Source organism: Cupressus sempervirens, chromosome 7 (genome assembly GCF_028749045.1).
Source record: "Cupressus sempervirens isolate cs-2001-9-10 chromosome 7, ASM2874904v1, whole genome shotgun sequence".
NCBI lineage: Eukaryota > Viridiplantae > Streptophyta > Pinopsida > Cupressales > Cupressaceae > Cupressus > Cupressus sempervirens.
The window spans coordinates 33,961,121-33,987,992 of NC_143124.1; the positions used below are offsets into that span (position 1 = coordinate 33,961,121).

The 26,872-nt window shown below is 35.4% G+C and overlaps 1 protein-coding gene across 1 annotated transcript in view; it reads right to left on the reverse strand.

The window, feature by feature from the left end:
* Positions 1-6,438: 6,438 nt before the first annotated feature.
* LOC149545291 (beta-galactosidase 8-like) overlaps positions 6,439-26,872 on the reverse strand; it is a 219,321-nt gene continuing 198,887 nt past the window's right edge. The window contains exons 12-19 of the mRNA XM_089790622.1: positions 21,758-21,945; positions 21,380-21,480; positions 8,942-9,051; positions 8,695-8,805; positions 8,276-8,386; positions 7,574-7,785; positions 7,140-7,476; positions 6,439-6,962 (exon numbers count right to left, since the gene is read on the reverse strand). Coding sequence (XP_089646748.1) covers positions 6,855-6,962; positions 7,140-7,476; positions 7,574-7,785; positions 8,276-8,386; positions 8,695-8,805; positions 8,942-9,051; positions 21,380-21,480; positions 21,758-21,945 — 1,278 coding nt within the window. The 3' untranslated portion in view covers positions 6,439-6,854. The remainder of the gene's footprint in view (positions 6,963-7,139; positions 7,477-7,573; positions 7,786-8,275; positions 8,387-8,694; positions 8,806-8,941; positions 9,052-21,379; positions 21,481-21,757; positions 21,946-26,872) is intronic.

Here is a 26,872-nt window from a genome sequence, read left to right on the forward strand (position 1 = left end):
ATATTAAAAAAATTGTTTTGTTGATGTCTTCATAGACAACAACGATTTTTCTTATGCACTTTTCCTAAAATCTTGCAAAATTTTCTACAACATGCAACATTCATGCCTTATTTTTCTATGGTAGTCAAACATGTCTTCAATTTCTTCTCAAAAACATATTGTTAACTACATCATGAGAGTTTTACTATTTTCTTTGGATACATTAAATTGACCTTCTACATTTAAAGATCTCAAATCAAGCCAATATCTAAAGCTCATAAGTAAATTTGATAAAGTTGGTCTTCACAAATTTTAAGCTCTTCATGACATTTGACATTCCATTTCGAGTTCATAGGTAAATGCACAATTTGACTCAAATCTTACCCCAAAACCCACCACACTAAAGGCAAGAACTTTTGCATTTCACCCCTTGTTTTAATATGTAACCCAACAAATTGCAAGACTTAGCAACTAAGAAGTTCATTCAACTCAATGGTGCTCTTGTAGAATGATCATTTAAATTATATCTCCTACTTATCCTCTATAGCCCATGCTTCTTGCAGTGAATTGTTTAGTTGTTGCTGACCAGAATATCTCAATTCCCACCTTTTATCTTTGCTTATGCTTATATTATTTTTCTTATTTTACTATTATTGTACCTTTTATCACAAGTTGATAATTGTTTGTGATTTCAAGGCAATTAGGTTTTGAATAATATGAAACGCTATTAATATCTAAATATTATATATGTGATAGGGGACAGTTTGTTGACTTAATTGTTATTATTCATTTAATTTGATATTCTAGTATCAAAATTTTATTTTTTATTTATTGTTATTAAAAAATTTAATTCTAGTACGAGCAATCTTATATTTATATAGTTACTGCAGTAAGATATTATTATATTGATAACATATCATTATATTATAATATTAATTATTCTAACATTATATTCATGATTGTGTTATTAATTATTCAGTAATTGAGGTAGGGGAAATTACAAGAAGGCTAACAACAAAGACAAAGCAAAAGATTCATAGAGGTATTCCAATTCATTGGAACACTAAGTTAAGTGATGAACACATTAAGGATGTCAAATGACATATTTCAGAAGGCAAGAAAGTGTATATTCAATGCATTAGATCAGCTAAACATGTAACATATTTAGGAAATCTTGTCAAAGAAGATGAGGAGAGCTTGGAATAACTTGCAAGTACCTATGAGTCATCACACCAAGCTATATTTGACTTTAATAAGGAAGTATCAAAGTTAATGGAAAAGATCAGTGTGCTTCATCTTGAGAAGGAAAGGATAGAGAAGAGGTTTGCATAATCGAGGAGCCTCATTACTCCAAAGATAGAAGTGACGCAAAAGGAGCTTGAAGTATTCAAGACAACATATACATCCTAAGCAATTTTTGGTCCTACAAACTTAGAGGCAACATGGATAGTTGCATGTGCTTTATGTGGCAAGATTGAAGTTGCAGAGTCTTTGAAGAAGACTTGGGATACATATTTTTGGTCATTGAGGATAAATTTTGCAAACATACTTCATCAAGTGTTAATAAGTTTTCCTTGATGCAAAATTTTGGACATGTGTATATATACACTTAGAAGATTTTTGCATCTCACCTTTTACATTGATGTCAAAGGAGGAGAGATATAGTGAAAAATGTAATATGGTGTGATATAGTATGATGTATATAGATCATTTGGTAAGGGGAAGTATTGTAGATCAACCACTTAGAGCTTTATGATTTTTGGTAAACGACACTTAGTCATTTTTAACTAAGTGTTTCCATCAATGCCAAAGGGAGAGATTGTTGGAAAGTGTGTGCCAAGAGATCATACAAATGTTGTCATTGATGGAAACATATCCTTTTGGTAGAGTCGTTAGTCCTGATGACAGGTAAGTGAAAACTGCCTAAGTCCAAGAAGTCATTATAATGTATAGTTGGATAGTTTTAGTCAGTGATGACAGAGGAATTATCAAGTGGGTCTATAACTTCAGGGATATGATATACAAGATGTATATAGTCTACTATTACGGTCGATAACTTTTAGATGTGGTGTAACATATGCTATGGTATCATGGAGTGGTACAAATCTAGAACAATAACTATATATATAGGGCACTTTTGGTAATCATATTACTTGGCTTAGTAAATTGAATTGGTTTACCAAATGAATTACTTTACATTGAAGGAATGACATATAAGATCTTAACTCTTGGATAGTATGTTCTTATTTTTTATTTTGGTGTGGGTATATACATGTTTGATTAAGTTCTATTGGAGCTAACCGAGATAAACAATTGAGGAGGTATAAAGAAATGTATTATAGCATGTGAGAATGTGAAAGGTAATTGATATGGTGTACATGCCTTGATGCTAGTTATTAGAGAAAAGTAGATGCAAGATTACACTAGAACTAATTGGACATCGTGATGCCATGTATGGTTCACTGTATATGATCCAAACTCTATGTAATATTTCATGCAGTGGATAGTGAGTCCTTGAAGGTGGCTTTAGGCTTCCTCATATTCCAGTAGTGAGTCCCTTTTGTTCTCACAACTCATAGTAGGGTTCAAGGCCTCTAATAGGGTCTAATCTCTTAATTGGGACTATGTATGGATGTATTATATTGATTCTTAATAGGGATGTTTTTATAGTAGTGCACTATCTCGTGGGTTCAATCTCCACTGGGGTATTTCCTTGACCAGGGGTTTCTTGAAAATAAATGATGGTGTTATGAATTCTTTTATGGTGTATGGGTTCCTTTCATGCTTTATCATATCAATTATTTATTGGAGTTGTTATAAGAAGATTAATTTGTTTATAAATGTTGCAACTTCGCTACCCCCTTAGTGTTGCTTGATCCTAATAGGTTGTTCTTCACTATACTATGATCTGAGATATGATTTTGTTACCCATTGTGAAGGCTTGGAGAGCCTCTCAAAATCCCTCAATTAGTGTGCCCCACTTGTTAGGGTGCTAGTTGACAATATTTAATGGTGTCTTTTGGCAACTCTATAGTGTGTTGTAGTGGCCATTGTACTGTAAGTTTGTTACAAGTAGCCATTGTGTTGTGTTATAAGATGCCCTTTTTCCATAGAAGAATTTTGAGGAAAGTGGTTATTTTACTGATAGTGTTTCCTTTGTGGTCTTGACTTGTGATAACCAACATCTTTTGTAATGTGTTACTAATCACTCAATAGCTCTCATACTCTCATTCTCTAGGGGTAAACACCCTTGTTACAGTTGTTGATTAATATAAAACACAATCAAGCTTTTCCAAAATTACCAACATTCAATCCAAAAAGTTCTATAAAAATGGTCTAAAACTCTTTCTTAGAGTTTAAGTCCTCATATTCATTAAACCATTGTTGAACAACTTGCTCACTTGCAATATAAAAGAAAAGGACTTATTATCCTTCATTCCTTGATCGATGCTATAGACCTTAAGATCACTATGAGATATATTCTAACCGTACTCCTTGTGTAAACATAATTTTTGCATCATATTGTCATACCTACATCTTCCAATGAATTGAATGTTAAATCAAGATGATTGTGTACTCTTAGTTTTAACAATTTACTTGTTTTGACAATGATAGTAACCTTAAAAGACATTATGTGTGCTTCATTTGACTCATGTCTTGATATCACACAAATTATCATATGCAACAATTGTCACTCCTATACAAGCTTAGGATGCTAGTATTGCATATAAGTATAGTTGTTGAACTTCTTCAAACAAACAAAGGGCTATGTCTTCAATATCTTACAAGTACTCTATCGTATCACTATTGTCATGGTCATACAAATGCTAAACAATCAAACCTTGGCATGTTTTATTACCCAAAGTCATAACATCTTGTCACTAGCAATCATCCACAAGAACAAGCTTGGAAAGCTTGAAGATGTGATTCCAATAATTTACATGATGAACAACCAATACTGTTTGACATGAATGCCAATCAAACCATCAATCTCATATGAAACCAATATTATACATAACGAACAACCAATGCCTTTTGACATCAATGCTAGTCAAACCATCAAGGTGTCCCCTCTCAAAACACTATTAGCTTTGATACCAAATGGTTAAAATAAGGTGAATAAATATTACATTTTTTAAGTTCATCGTGTGATTGAAAATCTGAAAATGGATTACAAAATCTAAAATAATAAAGTGGTTGCAACATTCAATGTCATATAAAAATAAGCAATCAAATGAGACACCGTGTAGAAGTGGAGAAACTTTTTAGGGAATAATTCCATCCAAAGAAAGAGGGCAAGCATATTGTTAATTTTCATAAGAGAGATAAAAATAATGATACACTCCTAATAGCTTCTTTTCTATTTCTGATAAACATAATCTCTAAGCCTTTCGGCTCCTCTCAAATACTTTGTATGTAACTTATCTATAGGTTTGAGGACCGGGCTTGCACCACTATTTTTCTAATTTTTTTAATTTGGGTGGTTCAGAAGTTTTGTAATGTCCCCATCTTTTTAGCATTGCAATGGCGTTCTTAGCCTTTACATTCTTCAAAGGCTAAGTGAAGAAATAAGGATAAATTGATTAAATTAATTTCTTATAAAGTCATTAAAAAATTAAAATTAAAAGGTGACTTTATATTTAATTAATTTAATTTTCTAGAAGCACAATTAATTATGTTATTGCAAGGAAGAAGCTTCTAGAGAGTGCATTTTCTAGAAAGATAATTAATTATTGTATTGGAAAGGGGGAAGCTTCTAGAGAATGTAATTAAATAATATTTTATTTCCTTCTAAAAGGGTGAAGGTAAAGAATAAATAGAGGGGAGAGCTTCATTGTTAATCGTACGATTATTGTGAATTGCATTTGATATAAAGTTGGGAGAAGAAACTAAGGTTTCTTCTTTCAGTCAGCCATTGGAGAACAACAACTCTTCAGTGTTGCAACCATTTGAGGTGGTGAAATATCCACTGAGTTTGGCATTCGAGAGAGCTTCATTATGGAATTTTATTTGTGTTTAAATTAAAGAATACATTTTGGCTGCTATAGTATGCATGAATGATGCCACGCTACAATATTTATGTTTGATTCATTTCCATTCTTGGACATCACTATTATCAGGTTCCTCTTGCAACTATTAGTTGTTAGCATTGTAATTTTTAGGCATATGATTTTGTTGTAATAATTCAGAATAAGACTTTGGCATTACTGTAGTCATTATTGTAAGCCATTTGTCTTGGCAAACTCATAACAACATTGTGCATGAGAATGAATTCAATAAAAGAGATACATGTTGCATACCATTTGTTTGACGAAATGTCCATCTAATAGCATATAGGATCAACATAATAGTTGTATGTCAATTGTTTGTTAAAATGTCAGTTGGCTGTAGGTATGCATTCCATATCTAGTTTCCATGTATATGCATTGAGAATATCAAAAGAACCACACTTGCAAATTAGTTCATTGTAAGAGGCATTGTAATATCATTTGCGAACATTCTAAATTTCTTAGCATTGAAAGGCAACAATACAAGTGTTTGATAATATTCCTTGAGCTAAAATCAGTCAGTTTGGGCAAGGGATATTACAAGTTTCCTTAGTGTGGATGTTTTTTGAGTGATCAACAAATTGGGTTTAGGTCCTCATTTTTGTCTATGATAGTATCATAAAGGTGGTTAGGTGGCTTCCCTAATACTGCTTTTGCTTATTATTCCTCTATGGATGACACATATTCTTATTACTCTCAATAAAATTGTAATTTGTTGTTGTTGTCACTTTAGTTTAGACTAACAACAACAAAAATACTATACTTCATTTCATTCTCCAACCAAACTAGCAACACTTGAATATTAGTAACGAGTCATACAAAACTATGTGATGGCTCTTCCTATCACCCAATGTATAACCTTTCACCTTCCATTCCTGGGCTCCCAAAGTTTGGCTCTTCATATACCAATGTGGACATTAATTCATTTGACTTTTTTTTATTTCTCTTACATGTTCACATCTTGCAAATGCAAACACAATTAGCCATTAATTACAAATATTTAATGTTTTTCTCTAATGTCCTAGCAAATACTTTCCAAGGAACATGGAGACATGTGAATGATAGGGTTTGTAAGGGTAATGCCACTTCTCTACAAAATATAATGTTGCATTATTTAAAACATTCAATATGTCATAATTCATATGAATATAATAAGGGTAGTATAAAATCTACAAATAGGCCATCTACATTGTCTTCAAGATTCTTCTCAACATCATAAAACCAACCAATCAGAGCCTAAACCTCCTGATCAAACAAATTCTAGAACATTTTCTATGGATACGTTTGTCCTTATAGCTGCACCAACTATCAAAGATCGGCAAGCACAATTTCTATTGTAACATTCAATCAAATCGTTTTTGCACCTCATAATTGACATTTGCACATCAAGTTGAATCCACGTGGATTGAGATCAAACTGAAACAGTTCAACTAGAACTATGCGTATGTTTGCATACACTTTAAGACAATAATCACATTTAGTGCATTAATTTTCAAACAATGACATCTACACAACGTACAACATTGTTTCATCATTGATTCTAAAGCTAAATACCTTGAAAGTCCATTTCATTTAGTCTCTGAATCTCGAGATCGCACATACTAGTTGCCCTAGCAATTATAAGCAGTTGGATTCATTTCATTACAGATATATACCAAAGCTCTTAGCAAGGAAATAATGTTGAGTCTTCCTTGATACATTGCCAAGAAATCTGAGGCCCTTATTTGTAGGTGTACTTCAACTGTTTATATCTCATCAAGCACTGTGCAGGTTTTTCTGAACATTGCCTACAATGTATATTACTGAGTTATGTAAAGGCACTTCAAATCAGTTACAGATGGCTTCCACTGCAAGAGTTTTATCCATGCTGGGACAAGGATCTCCCAATCTTTTTACTGAAACTGGAAGCGAGCAACTTCCCTTTCCAATACAAATCTGCAAAGCAAACAAATTAATAAGAACAAGATTATCACGAGTTTTCCTTTATCCCTACTTATTGTTCTTTGTAACACTTAGATTATTGAACAGAAAAGTGTTCTTCTGATATATAAAAAGTGAACAACCCAAAATTTATGGCTAAAAAAAATGAGGTACAGAAGGAACAACTCAGACCTCTTCAATAATGGACCATGTATCTACCGCATTGCACTCGCCATGTTCAAAGTTTCCACATTGTCCTTGTGGAGTTCCAAAGCTCGCAAACTTTATGGATGAGATAAGTTGACCCTCTGAACAGTGAAGACTAAGCTCTGGTTTATTTGAACTCAATCCATCCTTCACAGTCATCTCCCATGAATCAACCGGTGGAGGAAATGATTCTGATACTTGTGCACAAAGAGACTCTACAGACCTAGTAACAAATGTTGTTTTAGTTGGGTCACCACCAATTTCCTCCAATAACACCAATACATTTCCAGTTAGCTGCAGCCATGAGCGAGGAACATGATATCTGCTATTTACAATTTTTGTCAGAATAAACTGTGAAATGCTTGACTATTCTGCACCTACTGCAGACATAAGAGAGGAACTATATTGGTATTTCTTACAGCTTTTGAGAAGGCTGGCCACAATTTTTCGCAAATGTGTATTGGTCATGATTTCCTCGGTAGTCACATGTACTATTGCAACCATTTTCTGGAGAAAGGAAGGCGGGCCAATAACGTCCAATGCTATGTCCATTTACCCAGGCATGACCCTTGCCCATGCTGACAAGGTCCAAAGCTACTGGGTTCTTTCCATCTGGAGCTTCAAATTCAGTCTGCAAATTAATGACAGAAGTAAAATGAATAAGTGGGCATTTCTTATAAAATTATATTATATTTATGCATTAGCCCAAATGTGGTGGTAGAACTGACGATGATTGCAGAGATTTCCAATAGTAAATATTTCATTAATTTAGATATAGATTGAAGAGTGGAATCAATTGTATATAACATATTTGGGTCCAGATCAATTGACAAAAAGTCCTTATTGTACAACAAACTTCAAGGTTTTTTTTCCCTAATTCTCTTCAATATTTTAATTATTATCATTCACCAAAATAACCTCTTTTGCTTCAAAATTATATGCGAGAAGTTAGATATGGTTTCACAGAAAGCGAGTTGACAATAGATCACATCCAAGTAGTTAACCTGACATGTAGGTGACAATGGTTCCCTATACGTATTCCAAATCACACCTGTAGACTGATTCTCGTGAACTCTTTATAACAAGGGAAGTACATGTTTGATATGAAATCAATTGCTCACCTTGTACCATATCATACTCTGATTTATTGGTGGATTTGGTCCTGAACTCCAATTTGCATTTTTTGTGTCATTTCTGCGATACAAGCCAAGATTCTCACCTTCTAATCCAATCTACAATTTGAAAAACCATAAGAATAAGAATTAGGAATATTGATGAATATTATCAGTTCATCTGTATTTTCTAGACAAGACTGGGATGTCTTCTGATAGTAAATTGTATGGAACTAGTTAGATATATTAAGCTAAGCCATTAAAAGTAGCCAGTAAAACTAAGAAATATAAAAATTTCAAGCATAGAAAATATAGGAAAAAAATGATATATAATCACCATATTTTTCTTCTCTCTAATTAGAAATACATCATAAACTTGACAATAGATGGAAGTAAATGTTTATTTAAGACTAAAGTTTCAGACAAGCCTGATATGTCCATTCTTGCATTGAAAGATCTTGTGTACCATTCTTCAAGCCTTCCAAAATAATTGGGCCTGTAACTCCTGCACCTATTGTATCATAGAATGCACCGAAGTTCTCCCAAAAAACAATGTGAAATAATCACTATTTTAGTATAGTGTATTAATAAACGTTAATTTTAGAGATATCAAAATAAAATTGGATTTTGATGCTTTAAATTTACAATAAAGAATGAAGAAGTTAAGAGTTCAACCTCAAGGCCAACAGTCATGCTTAATAGGTCCAATGTATTCTTTCCTGGATTTAGAAGTATTGACTTTTCCAAAGTAATGTTTGAATACTCACTGTTACCAGATCCAGTTCCTGCAAGTAATTGTTGATTAGACAATGTAAAATTTCCCAAACAATCATATCTGACTACAATCAAAAGTTAGAAATATTAATCAACTGCCACCTGTAATCATCCATTTTTGGTTTTGAGAAAATCATTTTATATTTATATTTTATCTCATTACTAACAAGATATGGTCACTAAGTCTACTGCTCATGATATAATCAGCCAAGCTAAAAATAGACCAGAATAATTGGAACAAGACAAGCAATTTTTTATTTCATTATATAGAACCTATAAGAACGTTTATGTTGGGCACTAAAAAGAACAATTAAAATTCTCAATCAAAGAGAAGTTATGATGTAGAACCATTCTTAGGTGAAAGTAGAATCTTGTATCTTTCTTAAATAGAACCATTTTTTTAATTAAAATTAAACATGAATAATGTCTTTGTAGTGTCCCCATTTTAGGTCACCTTGATTTATTCAAGCAAGACCACTCTTGAACCATTGGCAATCTTGCATCACCCAAAAATATATTCTTTTGGTTTATCTATTTTCTATTCATTTAAATAGTTTTCCTGTTGTTTTAGATTGCGATCAATCCAATTGACTCATTTTCTTGTGCAATCCTTAATGCAGATCCTATGTCTAGCTTTGCTTCACATTTTGTTTTGAGGTTTATAGATGAAGTTATCCTTAGATTGGTCAAGTCCTATTCAGGCTTTCCTGTTCTAATGGTTAGGATGTTGAGATTGTAATGTACCAATGTCCCACTGACACTTAGTAATAGGAGTGTGTGCCTAAAGAATGTTCGAATCCGATCTAACACGTGCAACATGGAAAGCCTAGACAGGTCATACAGTAGCTGGGGAGCCGTATGGTATGTGGGAAGCCAGAGAATTGACCAGATTGGCCGTACATTGGAGATAAATGGCCGTATGACAGGTAGGGAGGGATGTACGATGATAGAGATTTGCGTATCAGCTAGATGGTCGTACGACAAGCAATTGGTAGTCCATACGATGGATATGAGAGACATATGGTTGTTGAAGAGCAGGTAAACCAATATGATTGAGGCTGTATGGAGTGTGTGGAAGTTGTATGGTTCAACTAGGAGGCCGTACGACAGAACTAGGAGACCGTACGATGTGTAAGAAGGTTGTACGACTAAACTAGGAGGCTGTACGGTAGGTTTGTGGGGTTGTTGGATTGTGTTTGAAGCCTTCTGAAGAGTGAAGATCACTCTGTACTTGATATTAAACAATACAATCACCACATATGCAAAAAAATGAAAGAATAAGTGATTCACTATAATTCTAGATATATATACAAATGCATCTATTATAGAGATGGTGCTCCGGTTTGCTAGATCCGAGTGAAGTATTACGAATGACGAAATAGGATGAGGGTTGAATCTCACTGAAACTGAAAAAGCCAAGTAGGGAAGATCTTTCACTTCCGAAATGGAAAACAACAAAGAACTCCAACAGGAATTCGCAGTACATAGAAAATAATCCAAATTGCATGCCTAAAGACTACCTACAAGCCATGCTTAAATACTTGTTAGGAAACTTTTCGAGGGTGTACAAAGATAGCCGATGACAACACAAATTACGAAAACAAAAATAAAAATGGGTCCGAGATATATTAAATCAATCGGCCCATTAACAATAGTTTGATAAATGATTTATTTTATAACGGGAACATTACAGTCCTCCCGTCCCAAATTTTGCTTGTCCTCAAGAAAATGCAATGCCGAGTGTTGGAGAATGTGCTCACCCTCCCATGTTGCGTCATCCAATGGCAAGTGTTTCCAACGCACCAAATATTCCTTCATAGTGTGGTTCCGCAGAGTCTTCTCATGTACTTTGATGATCTCGGCTTGCTCTAGTATGAGCTTGACTTCTTCATTGAGTGGTGGAAGGTCTGTGGCAACCATGATGTTCTACCCTATGGTCTTGTTCAGGCATGAAACATGAAAGACGCTATGAATACGGCTTCCCTTTGAAAGTTCCAGTTCATACGCGACTTCACCAACGCGACGAATTACACGATAGGGGCCATAAAATTGTGGCTTCAATTTTTCCTTTCCCTTTTCCTTCAATGAGGATTGCCGATATGGCTAGAGCTTGACATAGACCAAGTCCCCTACTTCGAAAATCCTTTCAGTTCTATGTCCGTCGGCATACATATTCTATTGATTTTGTGCCCGCTGTAAGTTTTCCTTCAAGCATCTCAATATGTCCTATCCCTCCTGAAGCTAGTCCCTCGCCCTTGGTGCGCGACTGTCATGTAGAACTGTGTCAATGAAGTAAAGAGGTTCATACTCGTACAGAGCTTTGAAAGGTGCCATTCCGATGGACATGTGGTATGTGGTATTGTAGCAATATTCCCCTAGATGTATCCATTTGACCCGCACCTATTGTTGTGCCGAAACATAGTTTTGAAGGCAACCTTTGAGCCACTTGTTCAGAATCTCCATTTTTTTGTCTATCTGCAAATGGTAACTAGTACTTGGTGACAATTCTATCCCTGCCATCTAAAACAGTTCTATCCACGAGATACTAATGAATCGCCCATCCCGATCACTGACAATGTTTCAAGGTAACCCGTGCAGGTGGAAGACTTCTCTAAAAAATAGATCGGCAACTTGCATGGCTTGAAAATTTGAGGGGATGACGAAGAAGTGAGCGTACTTTGTCAACTTGTGAACCACCATGAAAATGCAATCCTTGGCGTTCACCTTGGGAAGCCTTGTTATGAAATCCATTGACATACTTTCCCACTTGTGTTTTGGAATTGGCAGAGATTGCAGTAGCTCGGCAGGTAGAGTATGTTCAGATTTGTTCTATTGGTAGACCGCACACTCTTTTTCATACTGCAACACATCCCCTTTTGAGTCCTTTCCAAGAAAACCTCTCCTAGAGACTTCTGTAAGTTTTGAGGAAACCCGGGTGTCCTGCCAAGGATGAGTCATGTATTTCCTTCAAGATTTTTTGCATCAATTTCGATTCCGACACTAAAAATATCTGATTCTTATAGTAGATGATGTCATCCACCACCCTGTACTAATCATCCTGGGTGTTGCCATCAATTAGCTCACAGGAAAATGTGTTTTTACAGTATTCTACCAACAAATGTGCCTTCCAATCAGCTGAAATATCGTTTAGTGAGTAGATGGCGGGTTTCCTGGACAAGGCATTTGCAACTACATTGTTCCTCCCTTTCACATATTCAATGTCAAAATCAAAAACCTGAACCTTGCATACCCATTTTTTTTTGCCTTTCATTCATGTCCCGTTGCTCCAAAAAATATCTCAAACTGTTGTGATTCGTACGGACGAAAAACTTGGTATCTACCAGATACTGCCGAAACTTGGTCAATGAATGTACGATGACCAACATCTCTTTGTCATAGATAGAATATAGGTGTTCTGTTTGCATAAGCTTCCTGCTCTCATAAGCTATGGGGTGTCTATCTTGCATCAGTACCAATACAATGCCTTCTCTGTGATTGGTAGGCATCTTGTTAGAATAATGTCATTAATCTATCCAGATGTGGAGATAGATTAAACTGGTGCCCAAATTACTAGTTGTAATAACCCCAATAGATTATAATTTCTTCAATCACAAAAAATCCTTATACTTCAGTTGTTTGACATTTCGTCAAACACTTTGCAAGCAAGGGTCATCTGACTGATATAACTTTTCAAATTGCTATAGTGATTCTTGTTTGGATTTGCCTCAAAGAGAATGCTTACAAAAAGACTCCAGATTGTCTAAACAATGACCTAATATGAATGTGCAACTAATTTTGGCAATATTCAATACATATATGACTTAAACTACTTGCAAAATGCAGCTACAGCAATTAGTAATTATGAAAAATACTTTGGATGCAACCTAGGATGGCATTAATGCACTTACAACCAAGTGGCATTAATATAAACACTTAGTATGCAAAATTATAACATTATTTATGCCAAAAAGAGAACTTATAGCCAATTGATATTTTGTCAAACAATTGGAATGCAAACTAATAAGCTGATCATCAACTCTAGAGTTGCAATATAGATAGTCTAAAAATTACAACGCTCTTTCAATTGCAAAATCCTAGCCTTCCTTTGATACCAATAATGCCAATTGGCAAACAAAGACAAGTACAATGTAAAATAATGAAATGCTGAAGCTATATTTTGTACTCAGCTGAAAACCTACATTTCTCAGAAAATATGCCAAATGAGAAGTGAAGAACCTGATTGTGGATGGCTGTAATATTTTCCTTCAATGCTGCCCCTTTTGCTTTGCTTTTTTCCGATCTGCTTTTACCACTTGCTTTTTTCGGATTTGCTTTTTCGTTTTTGCTTTTTCGGATTGCTTTTTTCGGAGTTGCTTTTTCGGCCTGTTTTTTTCGAACTGCTTTTTCGGCCTGCTTTTTGTACTCAAATATTTTTTCTCAATGTAGCACAAATAGAAGACTGAAGTATCTTCCTCCCAGCTGCAATAATTCAAGTGATATTTCACACCCTCAAAATTGCGTACCAATTGAGAGTTTTCGTTCTCAATGGCGAGTTGTGACTATTGCAGAAACCCTAGGCTCCACAATGCACATCAACAAATATCAACATCAACAACAACAAATCTAGATGATTAGAATGAAGCCCGGGGTGCCTATTTATTCTTTTTCCTCCACTTTCTCCAGAAGCTTCTAGAACATTATTTTTTATTTTATCTATTAAGTGACTTTATAAAATATTTTATAATTCAAGTCACTTTATTAAATTAATTAAATATAAAGTTACCTTTTAATATTTATTTATTTGATAACTTTATAAATAATTAACTTAATACCACTTATTTATTTAATTAAAATAATTAATTAGTCATCCTCATAAAATATTCATTATTTTGGACAACCTAATTAATTAAATTAATTAAATCAAATTGCCTCCAAAATGGGGACATGACAGTCCGCCCTTCCTAAAATTGCTTGTCCCCAAGCAATGGCTGAACAATAAACCAATCAATCCACCTGGATCCCAAATGTAGTCATGTACTATACTGCTATCAATCAACACAGGCTCCTGCAATATCCTCTGCAATATAACCAAGAGGAATCCATAATCAAACTGACAATTACAGCTCAACCAAACTCCAAAATCACAACTGCCATAGTCAGAAACCCACGAGACACAAACTCTTAGAAAATCAAAGCCCAAGTAAAGTGGACAAATCAAACTGCCAACACAATAAATACCATCAACGCATCCCACTGGCCTATACAGAATGTACAATCCAACTCTGCAACAATGGTGAACGCTCCCAAATGAAATTGTACCAAGTATGGAGAATCCACACACTGTACAACTCCTGCAATCAACACAACTTTGCAGATCAACGGCCACTGTTTCATAACCATAACTCCCATGCACTGCTAATGGCGAAAAGACATCACAAGATAAACAGCAAGAAATGGAACCCAAACCAAATCTGCCTGCCATCAACTCCTCAACACAAGGATCAAAGGCTAACTGATGTACATACCTTGCAGTATAATGCTGATAAAAAGAACCAAACTCAGTCAACAGCTCACCATGAACAAGTGATACAACCCACTGTGACTAATCACCAGCTAAGTCAGGAGATGTCATAGCCAAAGGAGTAGAATCAATAACTACAACCGCTGAAGCATCACTCCCAAACTCCTGCTCTAAGTCATGTATTATCAAGCTGTCAACCGCAGAACCTATCGCCATGTCATGCTCATCACAACTCTCATCCCGAGGTGTCAAACGTCCCATAACTGATGACGAGCACTATGTACCAAACTACATCTCTATATCATCATTTCATCAACATGGTCATCAAAGGTAAATTGATGAGCATACCTCATAGTGTAATGCCGATAGAATGTGTCAATCTCAGTCAGTGGCTCAGACTGCAATCCAGATGAAACTAATTGCAATCGATCATTAACCATGTTGGAATTGACTACTACCTCCGAAGACATCACCAAGGGAGTAGTATTACTAGCAGGAACCATGCCAACTGCCGGCTCACCAACATCACACATGATCTTTGATACAACATCTCTAGTCTCCGTGCCATCAGTACTAGAGGCCACCACCATGTCAGACATATCACAACAATCTGCTGCAGCACCCAACTCAATTGAACCTGTCTCTAGTGGGAATGAACTCGATATGCCAATGTTAGCATCAAGGATGGATGCATCCCCATCTCCACTGTCTTTGACAATCTCGACCATGGACATCCTCGAATCACCAGACACCACAGCTTGTGACTATACATAATTTGGTAAAGACTGCAGTCGCTCTAATTCCATGGTCACCTTAGCCAAATGAAACTGTGACTCCTCGAAAGCCAACTGTGTACTCTCAAGAATCTCAAAAGTCACCTCAAGCTATTGAGTAAGCTCACTTACCTCATCTTCCTTGGTCAATAATGCATCGTATGCTGTACTTCCCCACTCCATAAGATAATCTCGGTCGGCTACCAACTGCATATAATTCTGTCTCAGAATCCAAATAGCCTCCCATAAAGAGTGGATCTCTGTCAATGAAAGATAACTGCCTCCTTGCTCATCACTAGTAGGAGAACCCCATCCACAAACTGCTAACAACTGACGAGCAACATCGAAATGCTGGCAAGTGATAGCAATGTCTCGCTCACTAACTCTGAACTGACTAGACACATGATGGCACTGGCTAGATTGTCTCCTACAAACCTCTTCTGATGTACTGTCTAAAGGAGTATCCTCAAAGTTACTGGTCTCTAGAGTATTACTATCCATATCCTGCGAATCAACTCCAAAGCTCATATCATCATAATGAGTATCAAAAACTGTAGCACTGCTATCCAACTCCTTTGTACCAAAAGACACTGCCAAGGAAACTAAGTCTTCAAAACTACCCACTGCATCCTCCTCGATGTCATCAATGCCAATATGATCCTGGGGCTTATCTGTACACACTGCCAAATATGAAAGATTATCAACACATTCCAGCAATAATGGTCGACTGAATATATGAACAATGCCCAACACCAGTGAATAAAAACTAATAACAACATCAAACAAGTTGCTGGCACAAGGAAAGACAACACCGTGCAATCTGCTAATCAAATCCATGATAGCATCCAAACAATCATTGCTACCAAAAAGTGATAATGATCTCCAGTCAACTGAATCCCAAATGCCAATATAACAATCTCGAGTCCATATCCATAAACTAGAATCAGCTGGTAACTCAAGCAAAATCCTCACCTGAGTAATATGACTAGTACCAACTAACTCCACATACCTATCTGATATTGTCCCTGTATCCTGGATGTGAATGCAAGATGAACTCACAACACTATCAACGACCACATATGATCCGCCTACTGTAGAAAGCTGCGTATCAGGAGTGCAAGATGAAACTAAACTCAACTCCATGCCATGCTTATCCCCATGTCTCTCCCAGTCCTGTAATGCCAATGGAGTATTCACCAAAGAAGCTCGAGTGTCCTCAAGCTCCCGAGAAAGCCTGTCAACTTCCTCCTCCTTCCTCCTCAAGGCATCTGAATAGTCTCCGACAAGGCTAAGAAGATGGTCATGATCTGATAGAAGATGTAAATAACTCAACTTCATCGTTCCCATTCCTTCCCTAATCGCCTGTAAGTCAACACAAGAAGACTTTGCCTGAACTCCCTTATGTCTACCCTGTAATTGAATCATCCGGATGTGATCCTCTATCATATCTCACATCCTGTCATGATGAGATAATGAAGTCACAATACTATCTTCGCTCACCTTCAGCTGGCTGGACAAATCATGTGAAGTACTACCAGCCTCAACCTCATGTGACGAAGCATCTATCTGTGCCTGGTACTCTCTCTCAGCAAAGTCATGAATGCTCAATGTCTGCTCATTTCTACCAAGTATCTCACCATCATGCACAACAACATCCTCATAATCATCATCTGAACCCACTACATTGCAGTCACTGCCTGTTGGAACTAAACCATCCCGAGTACCTGTGACATCACCCTCTGACGACCTGTATACAACTGTCTCAACTTGAGTACCAAGTTGACAGTTACTATCCATCAACGTGATATCCTTCACCACTTCTTCCTGCTGCTGAACTGAAACCTCTAACTGGTTGCAAACTTGTTTCTCGAACTCCTCATTAAGGTTCCTAGTAACATCTCTCACTGTATCAGTCAATGCTTTGCGAGAAGATTTGCCAAATCGAAATCCTGTCGACTTATCCACCTTAGCTGGGTCAGACAGCCTGTCATTTATATGGTGGTGCTTAACCAACAGTTCAGACATGTTATGCCTTATTTTCCTAAGTTCATCTCGGATGTCTGAATAGCCATCCTTTCCACAATTCCGACTCTGGATACTGTGTCTATCAATTGTCCAAGATTGTGTCCTCGGAGACTTTGTACTGTACCTGTCCATTCTGGATAAAGTAGAGTGCTGATCACTCATGTAAGTCGGTTCTCACCCCACAGGATGGCAAGAAAACGGCTCTGATACCACTGTAATAACCCCAATAGGTTATAATTTCTTCAATCACAAAAAATCCTTATACTTCAGTTGTTTGACATTTCGTCAAACACTTTGCAAGCAAGGGTCATCTGACTGATATAACTTTTCAAATTGCTACAGTGATTCTTGTTTGGATTTGCCTCAAAGAGAATGCTTACAAAAAGACTCCAGATTGTCTAAACAATGACCTAATATGAATGTGCAACTAATTTTGGCAATATTCAATACATATATGACTTAAACTACTTGCAAAATGCAGCTACAGCAATTAGTAATTATGACAAATACTTTGGATGCAACCTAGGATGGCATTAATGCACTTACAACCAAGTGACATTAATATAAACACTTAGTATGCAAAATTATAACATTATTTATGCCGAAAAGAGAACTTACAGCCAATTGATATTTTGTCAAACAATTGGAATGCAAACCAATAAGCTGATCATCAACTCTAGAGTTGCAATATAGATAGTCTAAAAATTACAACGCTCTTTCAATTGCAAAATCCTAGCCTTCCTTTGATACCAATAATGCCAATTGGCAAACAAAGACAAGTACAATGTAAAATAATGAAATGCTGAAGCTATATTTTGTACTCAGCTGAAAACCTACATTTCTCAGAAAATATGCCAAATGAGAAGTGAAGAACCTGATTGTGGATGGCTGTAATATTTTCCTTCAATCCTGCCCCTTTTGCTTTGCTTTTTTCCGATCTGCTTTTACCACTTGCTTTTTCCGAATTTGCTTTTTCGTTTTTTCTTTTTCGAACTGCTTTTTCGGATTGCTTTTTTCGGAGTTGCTTTTTCGGCCTGTTTTTTTCGAACTGCTTTTTCGGCCTGCTTTTTGTACTCAAATATTTTTTCTCAATGTAGCACAAATAGAAGACTGAAGTATCTTCCTCCCAGCTGCAATAATTCAAGTGATATTTCACACCCTCAAAATTGCGTACCAATTGAGAGTTTTCGTTCTCAATGGCCAGTTGTGACTATTGCAGAAACCCTAGGCTCCACAATGCACATCAACAAATATCAACATCAACAACAACAAATCTGGATGATTAGAATGAAGCCCGGGGTGCCTATTTATTCTTTTTCCTCCACTTTCTCCAAAAGCTTCTAGAACATTATTTTTTATTTTATCTATTAAGTGACTTTATATAATTCAAGTCACTTTATTAAATTAATTAAATATAAAGTTACCTTTTAATATTTATTTATTTGATAACTTTATAAATAATTAACTTAATACCACTTATTTATTTAATTAAAATAATTAATTAGTCATCCTCATAAAATATTCATTATTTTGGACAACCTAATTAATTAAATTAATTAAATCAAATTGCCTCCAAAATGGGGACATGACACTAGTGCTGAGAAGGGGACATGACCGCAACATCAAATCAAAGTATCCAAAATCCAATAAGTCTATCATATAACCATAAATAGAGTATATGTCTGAATACAAAATAACTAGATATCATCATAAAGCATCATGTCACATCAATAAGCATCATCATGTAATCGATCAAAAGATTGCAACGAAAGACTTAACTAAACAATTAAAGCAACCAATGATCTCCAAGCGTCACTACTTACCAATGCATTCAAAGCCAACTATGAAAGTTTAACCAAACAAGAAACCTTTAATCTCCAAACTGTTGAGGCCTAGGAAGGGGAGCAACCCAATAGGGTAGCCAAAACACTCTTTGAAACTCCACCAACACATCCAAAAATACTTGTTTTCCCGAGCAGGTTTTTGCACAAAGACCAGGCAATATTGGAAAAGTATTGCCTGGTAGTATTGTTCAGTGTCTTTACGATACTAGAAAAGTATCGCCTGGTCTTTGTGCAAAAACCTGCTCGGACAAACAGCAAGTATTTTCAGATGTGTCAGTGGAGTTTTGAAGGGTGTTTTGGATACCGTATTGGGTTGCGCGCCTTCCTAGGCCCCGACAGGTCGGAGATTAAAGGTTTCTTGTTTGGTTAAACTTTCATAGTTGGTTTCAAATGAAGGTCCAGTTCCTTGGCATTGATCTGTTGCAGACTTGAGTGGCATTTTGCCTGCACTTAGATGTCGCAATTAATGCAGACTAAAATATTTATTGTAGTGAGTTGAATTACTTCTTGAGGGAACAGATTTTCCCTATCGGGTTGGTTGAGTTTTGATGCCAGTTGCTGGCGTTTATTCCTTGAGATCTGGATGGTATTTTTCATGGTTGTTTGGGCACTTTCTTGCCTTTCTCTAGACATCTCTCCTGGCCATCTGGGGTTGTGGCACCAAGAATCATTGATGCAGTAATTGGTATTCTGTTGACAAAGTTGCTGCTATGTTTATATTGTTCATATTAATTGGGTGATTTAACTTGTTGAAGGTGGACTGTAGCTGCACATTGTGTGGTGCCAATCACATTGCTTGAGCACTCATCATTCTCTGGTTGGATTGCTGGTTCTTTGACATACAATAACTAGCATTAGAAATGTTAATCTTTCCATCTTCAAAATAATTTTATATTGTTTCTCCTATGTATGAATTCAATAAATTTGAGTAGGCATGGTCATTGCTCACACTTTAATTTGGGTGAATAGAGAATTGAGCATACTTATTTCATTATCCTACTTAGTTTCACTGTGAAAACTGCACTACAAAAAATTGATGTGTGAGCACATTGGTAATTGATTTCTTTATAACTTCCTCTAGGCGTGTCATTTTCTTAACAGTACTGTTGTCCATTCTGAGTATTAATTCTGACTTCATTTCTGTGGTCACTGTGTTTAAAGCCCACAGTCAAGTAATTGACAGACTTGGACTGGCTTCATAGTTTTTATTCAACATCTGTATCAATACTTCATACCTTCATAACTAGTACTATGAGAGTACTGTCACAGATCTATACTTGTGTTACTGATCCTTACTCTATATGTTATTTGCTGTCATAACTTTGCTATTGTTTAGCTTCTTCATCGATATGCATAGGATCTCAATAACAGTTCTGCAATCTTAGTGTATATCTTGTGTTCACAATCAATGTATATGTAATGTATTCTTTCTATACCATTTAAATATATTTATGTCATATTTACAATAACATGGACATCAATGACAATTTCTAACAACATTATCTTGAAGACCTTTGACATCAATGACAATATTCTCATTGCATTGTTTCTCATTTTTCAGTTAGAAGGTGACTAGGCAAGCTGGAAAGTACATATAAGTGTCAGCAATCATTGGTTGATGACTGAAGTAGTTTGGACGATCACAACAGAGTTGTTCCTTGCTTTTGCAGACTGTATCAGGCTAATTGTAGACCTGCCCGCACAACGTTTGATGTATCAGCAATTCGGACCTATGTAGTTCACCATTGGATTATAAATTAAGGTATATCCCTTTGTAGCTATCTTAACAACTTGCTTGTCTAACATGTGTGACACAAAATGATGTATGATATCCACCATTGTGATTGTAACAGCAATGAAATACTCTGAGTTTTCTACATCAATCTTACGATTAGCTGAATGTTCTGTGAATGTCAATTGTGTTGTGATTTGTATTATTCAAAAAAAAAAAAAAAAAAATTGAGGGTGTATATGTTTCACCACACCAGCAGTGTCTTCTAGACTTTTAACTTGCTACCACTTTTTGCTTCTTACAACAAATTTAATCATTCAGACTACACTCTGGGGGTCAGAGTATAGAGTACATCATAAAATTATTTATATCATTTTTTAGCATTGCGATTGTTATCTATTGTGAAAAATTAAGCATTTAAATGGAAGCAATGTAGTCAATTACCTGCAAATTTTTTGTTGACAAAAACATGCAATGCATGTCCCAATGACTCTACATGTAGAATGGGGAGTGTGTTATTAAGTTCATTGTCAGTAATTTCAACACTGTCAAGCAATCAAGAAAATAATTTCAATGTTAAGAACAAATCCTCCTGAATGGATGAACATTATGAAATGAAATATTGTAAACAGCTAGCTAAGAATTGAAGGCAACAAAATGTGAGAAATCAGAATCTGGGAGGAGACTTGCATATCAAAATTTTCCAAAATTACATACAAAAGTATATATATATACACAGTGCCTCTCTTACATTATAATGCTTCATTGACTATTATCTTATTTAAATGGCAACATAGAAGATGCAAGCCCAATATCCTTTACCTGATTGTATACCATAAATAATCACTTGAGTCTTCAGTTGTATATATTTGCTCCAGAAGGCCAGTATTTGTGAGTGAATTATTTCCCCATACTCCTATAGCCTCATTATACCACTTCCAATTTGTCCATATTGCCTTGTGATCTTTATTAATAAGCTTTGATTGCACAACAGTGGATTGCATGGCAATCTACATTAAGAACAACCCATATTTATTTTGATTTCAAGTTTGTAAAATGGGGAAGCTTTAACAATGAGTCCAATGTCATTTTATTATTTTGATAATATTCTGTTTATTTCATTAATGAATTCAAGTTAAACATGAAATAGAACATCAACATAATGAAGATTAAGACCACTATAATCCTCCAAAAATAATGAAAAAAATAGCTAATCAATATATAAGGCAGCACTTACAGCTGGTGTAAAATACTTTTGTTAGGTTTTATCAATTTTGTTGTAACTGACTATGTAATCGTTTGTTGTCAGCATTTAGGTAGTCATTAGGAGTAGGCTGTCAATGGTTGTGGACAGTTATGTTTCTCTCACAATTATGAGGTAGTATAAGTCTGCTTCCCATAGTTAGGGAAAGTTTTACTCTAATATTCCAAATGTTCCTTAATCTACAACTTTGTGTAAGCACTACTTTGAATGAATAAACTGATCATTGGTATTGAGTATGAAGTTTTAGTACAATTTTGTTTTATCACTATTATCTTTATTTACATTATAATAGACACTTAGACAGCACTATCATTTGTATGCAAACAACACTTGGGATAGACATTTTTAAGTAGCAAAAAAATCTAGAATTTGATATCTTTTTCATTTTATATTGTAGCAAAAGTGAGATCTTTAGAAGATTTCTTAAGAATTAGATACTTTGATGTTATTTTCAAAAGAAATTCTATAATAATGTAAATTATTTTGTCTTCATTCGTCTACATAAGCATATCTTACTCTTCACAATAACATTGCCACAAAAATCTACACCACGAAGCATGATAATAAGGAAAGAGTAAGATTTTAAATTTTTTAGGTTAAGAAATTACTCAGAGAGCTAGAAAAAGAACTGAGGAAAAATGATTTATTGAAGGCTTTATTGTGTCTATCTATTCATGAAGTTGCAGCTTTATTTTGAAGGTTTATGAAGCTAAAGTGGGTGACATATTGTTTACAAAGAAAATCAATATTTTTACAGACTTTCCATGTGAACCCACTGTGTCAATTCAGCAACAATTTAGAAACTTCTTAATATTTTGTGATGATGTTTGTAGGTCACACAGCAACGAACAGAGTTTCAACTTGACAGATTTTTTTATGAATATTTTATTTTTTCTGACAGTTCTTGTCTTTTAAATCCAAGCTGACCCTTTATGCATTCTTGGAGAAATTATTAACTTCAATATGAGATGATAAGATAAATTTGAGCCAAACAAGGAGTTATTATTATGCAATACAGTTTCTGTGCATAAAAGGAAATGACAAATACCAGCTGCAGGAGTTCTATATTTATTCCATTTTTTGGTTCTAGATTAATTTGCTTCTGTAAATCTATATTAAAGGTGTATGTCAGGACAAGCTGTTTACCTTGCAAAGGTCTATATCAGAATATGACATAAATTGCTTGGAATCATGCCGATCTGATTCTTACAATAGTTGATTAGCACAATCATATACCTGAGAGGGTGGGGAGGTGGAGCGAGGCAGTGGTGAATCAATATAAGACAAACTTTAAAATTGTCATATTTGATTTCTGATGACAAAAAAAAAAAAACACACACAATCATGCCCAGAAATCAAATATGACAGTATTTATGGATTGTGGAAATCTGATAGCCCTAAACTTTAAAATGTTCAAAATTGAACAACCATTACAATATCAAACACACAAAATCTAACATTTATGTAACATTAGAAGAACACAAAATTTCCATGGAAAAAATTTCGAGAGGAAACCATAACAAAATATTGCTCAGATAACAGGCATCAACCTACTGGAGATGCCAATCCCCATTATTGAGACTAACTCAATAAGAGACACCAATCTCTTCAATTTGTAGGAACCAGCCCACTGGAGACAATAATCCCCACAACTGAACACCAGCTGAACAAGAGACACCAATTTCTTCTATTGAGAGGCATTGACCTTTAACACAACAAAGTCTTAGTTTTCAATCAATTCTCCTGGATACTCTGCCTTATATGTGCTATTAGTCATCTCAGAAGTCTTCTATGAATTTTCCTAAGATCACCTTGTAAGGTATGTGACAAATCTCCCTTAAATCTTCTTTAACTCTTCTTCTAGAACTGGTTACACGTCTTCTCTAAATCTTCTCATAGATCTCCTTTGTATCTGATCATAAGTTCTGATCACAATACAACCAAATCTGTTCCACTGATTACCAGTGTTTACTCCTAAAGGGAATATTTGGCTACATAGAGTACACAAGGTACTAGAACATTACCATAAACAATAACAGAAAGAAAGTACAATCACAACAATATGGCAGAAATACCTTTTGTTTTATTTCCAATGTGCAATATATACATCATGACAACACTCCCTTCTGATTGGAAGTAATTACATAGATAGTGACAGAGAGGTGGTAAGCGTGCCAATTGTTGGCAACTACCTATTGATATGAGATTTGTGACCACTCCAACATGCAGGATGAAACATTAGTATTCTAAGATTAAACACCAAATATCCAATCCTCTCTTGAATAAGAAAACTTAGATGATAAACATATGACAATGTTTGATCAACTTAATTTTGTGATGTGATTCAATGGTGATCACTTGGGGACTTACATTCGCTACTCTGTGGAGGGTCTATCAACCTTTTGAACAGGAATGATATGTCACTTGAGTTCTTCAAACTAACCCTAACAAAAGATTTGAAATAAAGCACAGACATATGAGAGTTGAAAGATCTATGCTACTTCTAACTCTACTAATGTAGGACAATGTCAATGTTGTGATAATACCAAACCAGTCCTACCTTCACTAAGTCAACTATGCATAGGAGGGTGCAATCTTCTAAGGGTTCAAGTATGATTTTCAAACCACTTGTGCTCATTAAAACCATAAATAATGCAAATCAATGATCACCAAAAGATTGAAGTGAAGTGCTTGCAATGCAGCCTAGATAACTGTGCACTATTGTTTTTAATCAACAAACACCAAAAGCTATGGACACTACTTTCACCATGAAGTCACCAACATCATCTTCCATTAAACTATCCAAGTATTTTAAAGTTCTAATCAACTTAAACAATTTAAATTGAGGAATTAAGAAACCATGCAACACTCCAATGTAGCTTAAGCGATCCACCATGAAATCAACAACAAACTTGCAATTGATTTTGCAGTATTTAGGCAAGAATTTCTCCAATTTTCCCTCCTTTACAAGCGAGAAGGCCTTACCTTATATAGGGAGCCCAGTTATAGTGAATGGACCAAATTGATTAGAGATCAATGGCCAAGATTATGCTAACACAAGCCTAATCCAACTACTAGCTACAAACATTAGATGCTTATCCAATTACAATAAAGCATCAATTTGTGAGAGAATGAGAACATTATGATGCTTGGAGAACCAATGAGATAATTGGTTAGGTGAAAACATTAAGTGGACTCCCCATGTACACTTGGAATGAATTGATTGAATGAACTTGAACACATGAGATTGAAGTCTTTTGAATGGTTAAAGATGAATCACTGTCATCTCGGCATATCTATCTTGTAGACTTCATCAATTCATTGCCTCTACCATCATAAATAAGTCTCTACATTTCTAGAAATATCCAAGCCCTCGATTGATTGTGATGGCTCATATTCCGAATTTGCTTCATCTTCACAAATTTTCTCTATCCACATAGGAATCTTCTCGATGCAACTGCTTGTACTACTTATGATTCTTGTAGAAGTGATGGTTGAGTCATTCTAATTGATCTTGGATTTCCAAAGGAAAGTCAAGATTTTAATAATCTCCTCCATTTGTGTTCTTGTTCATTTTCCTTTTGTGCAACTTGTTCTTGAACATGCATCTTCATCTTGACCTTCAAGCTCAATCATCATCTTGCTTGTCCTCTTGATGAATGACTTGCAACTTGTTAATACTTCAAGTTCCCAAGCTTTTCTCACTTCACCTTGCAAAACAAAAGATAATTTTGTTCATTTACAATGAATATAATTTAAAAATAGTTGAAACATTTCTAACATTCAAAGTTCTAAGTATTCAACTTGCTTCACAAAGCATCCATAAGCTCCTCAGGTCCTCACAATTTTATCATTACAAAATATAAACTTACTTTCAAGAAAAGCCTGATCAAATGCTTAGGAGGTTCCAAGTTTTGCCAACATAAATATTGTGGGGTTTCTCCTCTCCTGTAGCCGTAGTTAGGAATTTGAAAGTTTTCAGCAACTTCTAAATTTCTGACTTTTCTATTTCAAGCCTAGAAAAGATGTCTTGATCTACCTTGCTTGGATTAGAATCTTCTCATGCTCTGCATATCTCTTTGGGATCTTTCAGAGTTGGGTCTCACCGTCTTTGGGTCCAAATTGACCATCATATTGACAGTGGAGAGTAGATTTGTATGCTTTGCACTTCGGGTGAGGTGGAGACTTGGACACACTTCATTTTCCATTGCCCCATTTACTATGAGATCAGAGGGAGATTTTTATACTTGTTTCGAGATTGCTTCTCTCTTTATGATTTTTTCAGCTACTATGATCAGCACTGTCTCGCACTTTATCTTTGAGAGACCACTATGCTCCGTGATAGCACAATCCAGTCAATGCTTCCACATTGGCACTCATCTACTCAGCTCATTACTACCTTTTTCATACTATTATCTCCTTTGTATGGGGTGAAAAGGCCTTCTAGCTCTACTAAATCTACCAAGCATTCCAGATGCATCATGTCCTGGACTGGCTATTTGCATCAGCGACACTCCTCTACTAGTGGCCACATACAAGGCAAGGCCTTTACTCATCGACATACATATTTTTCAATGACTGACTTCTTTTTGCCTAGAAAGGACTCCTAGTCTCTTTCTTGGCCTCATCTCTGGCTCTTTGTTTTCTTTATCTTCTTGTTGTTGTATTTTTTC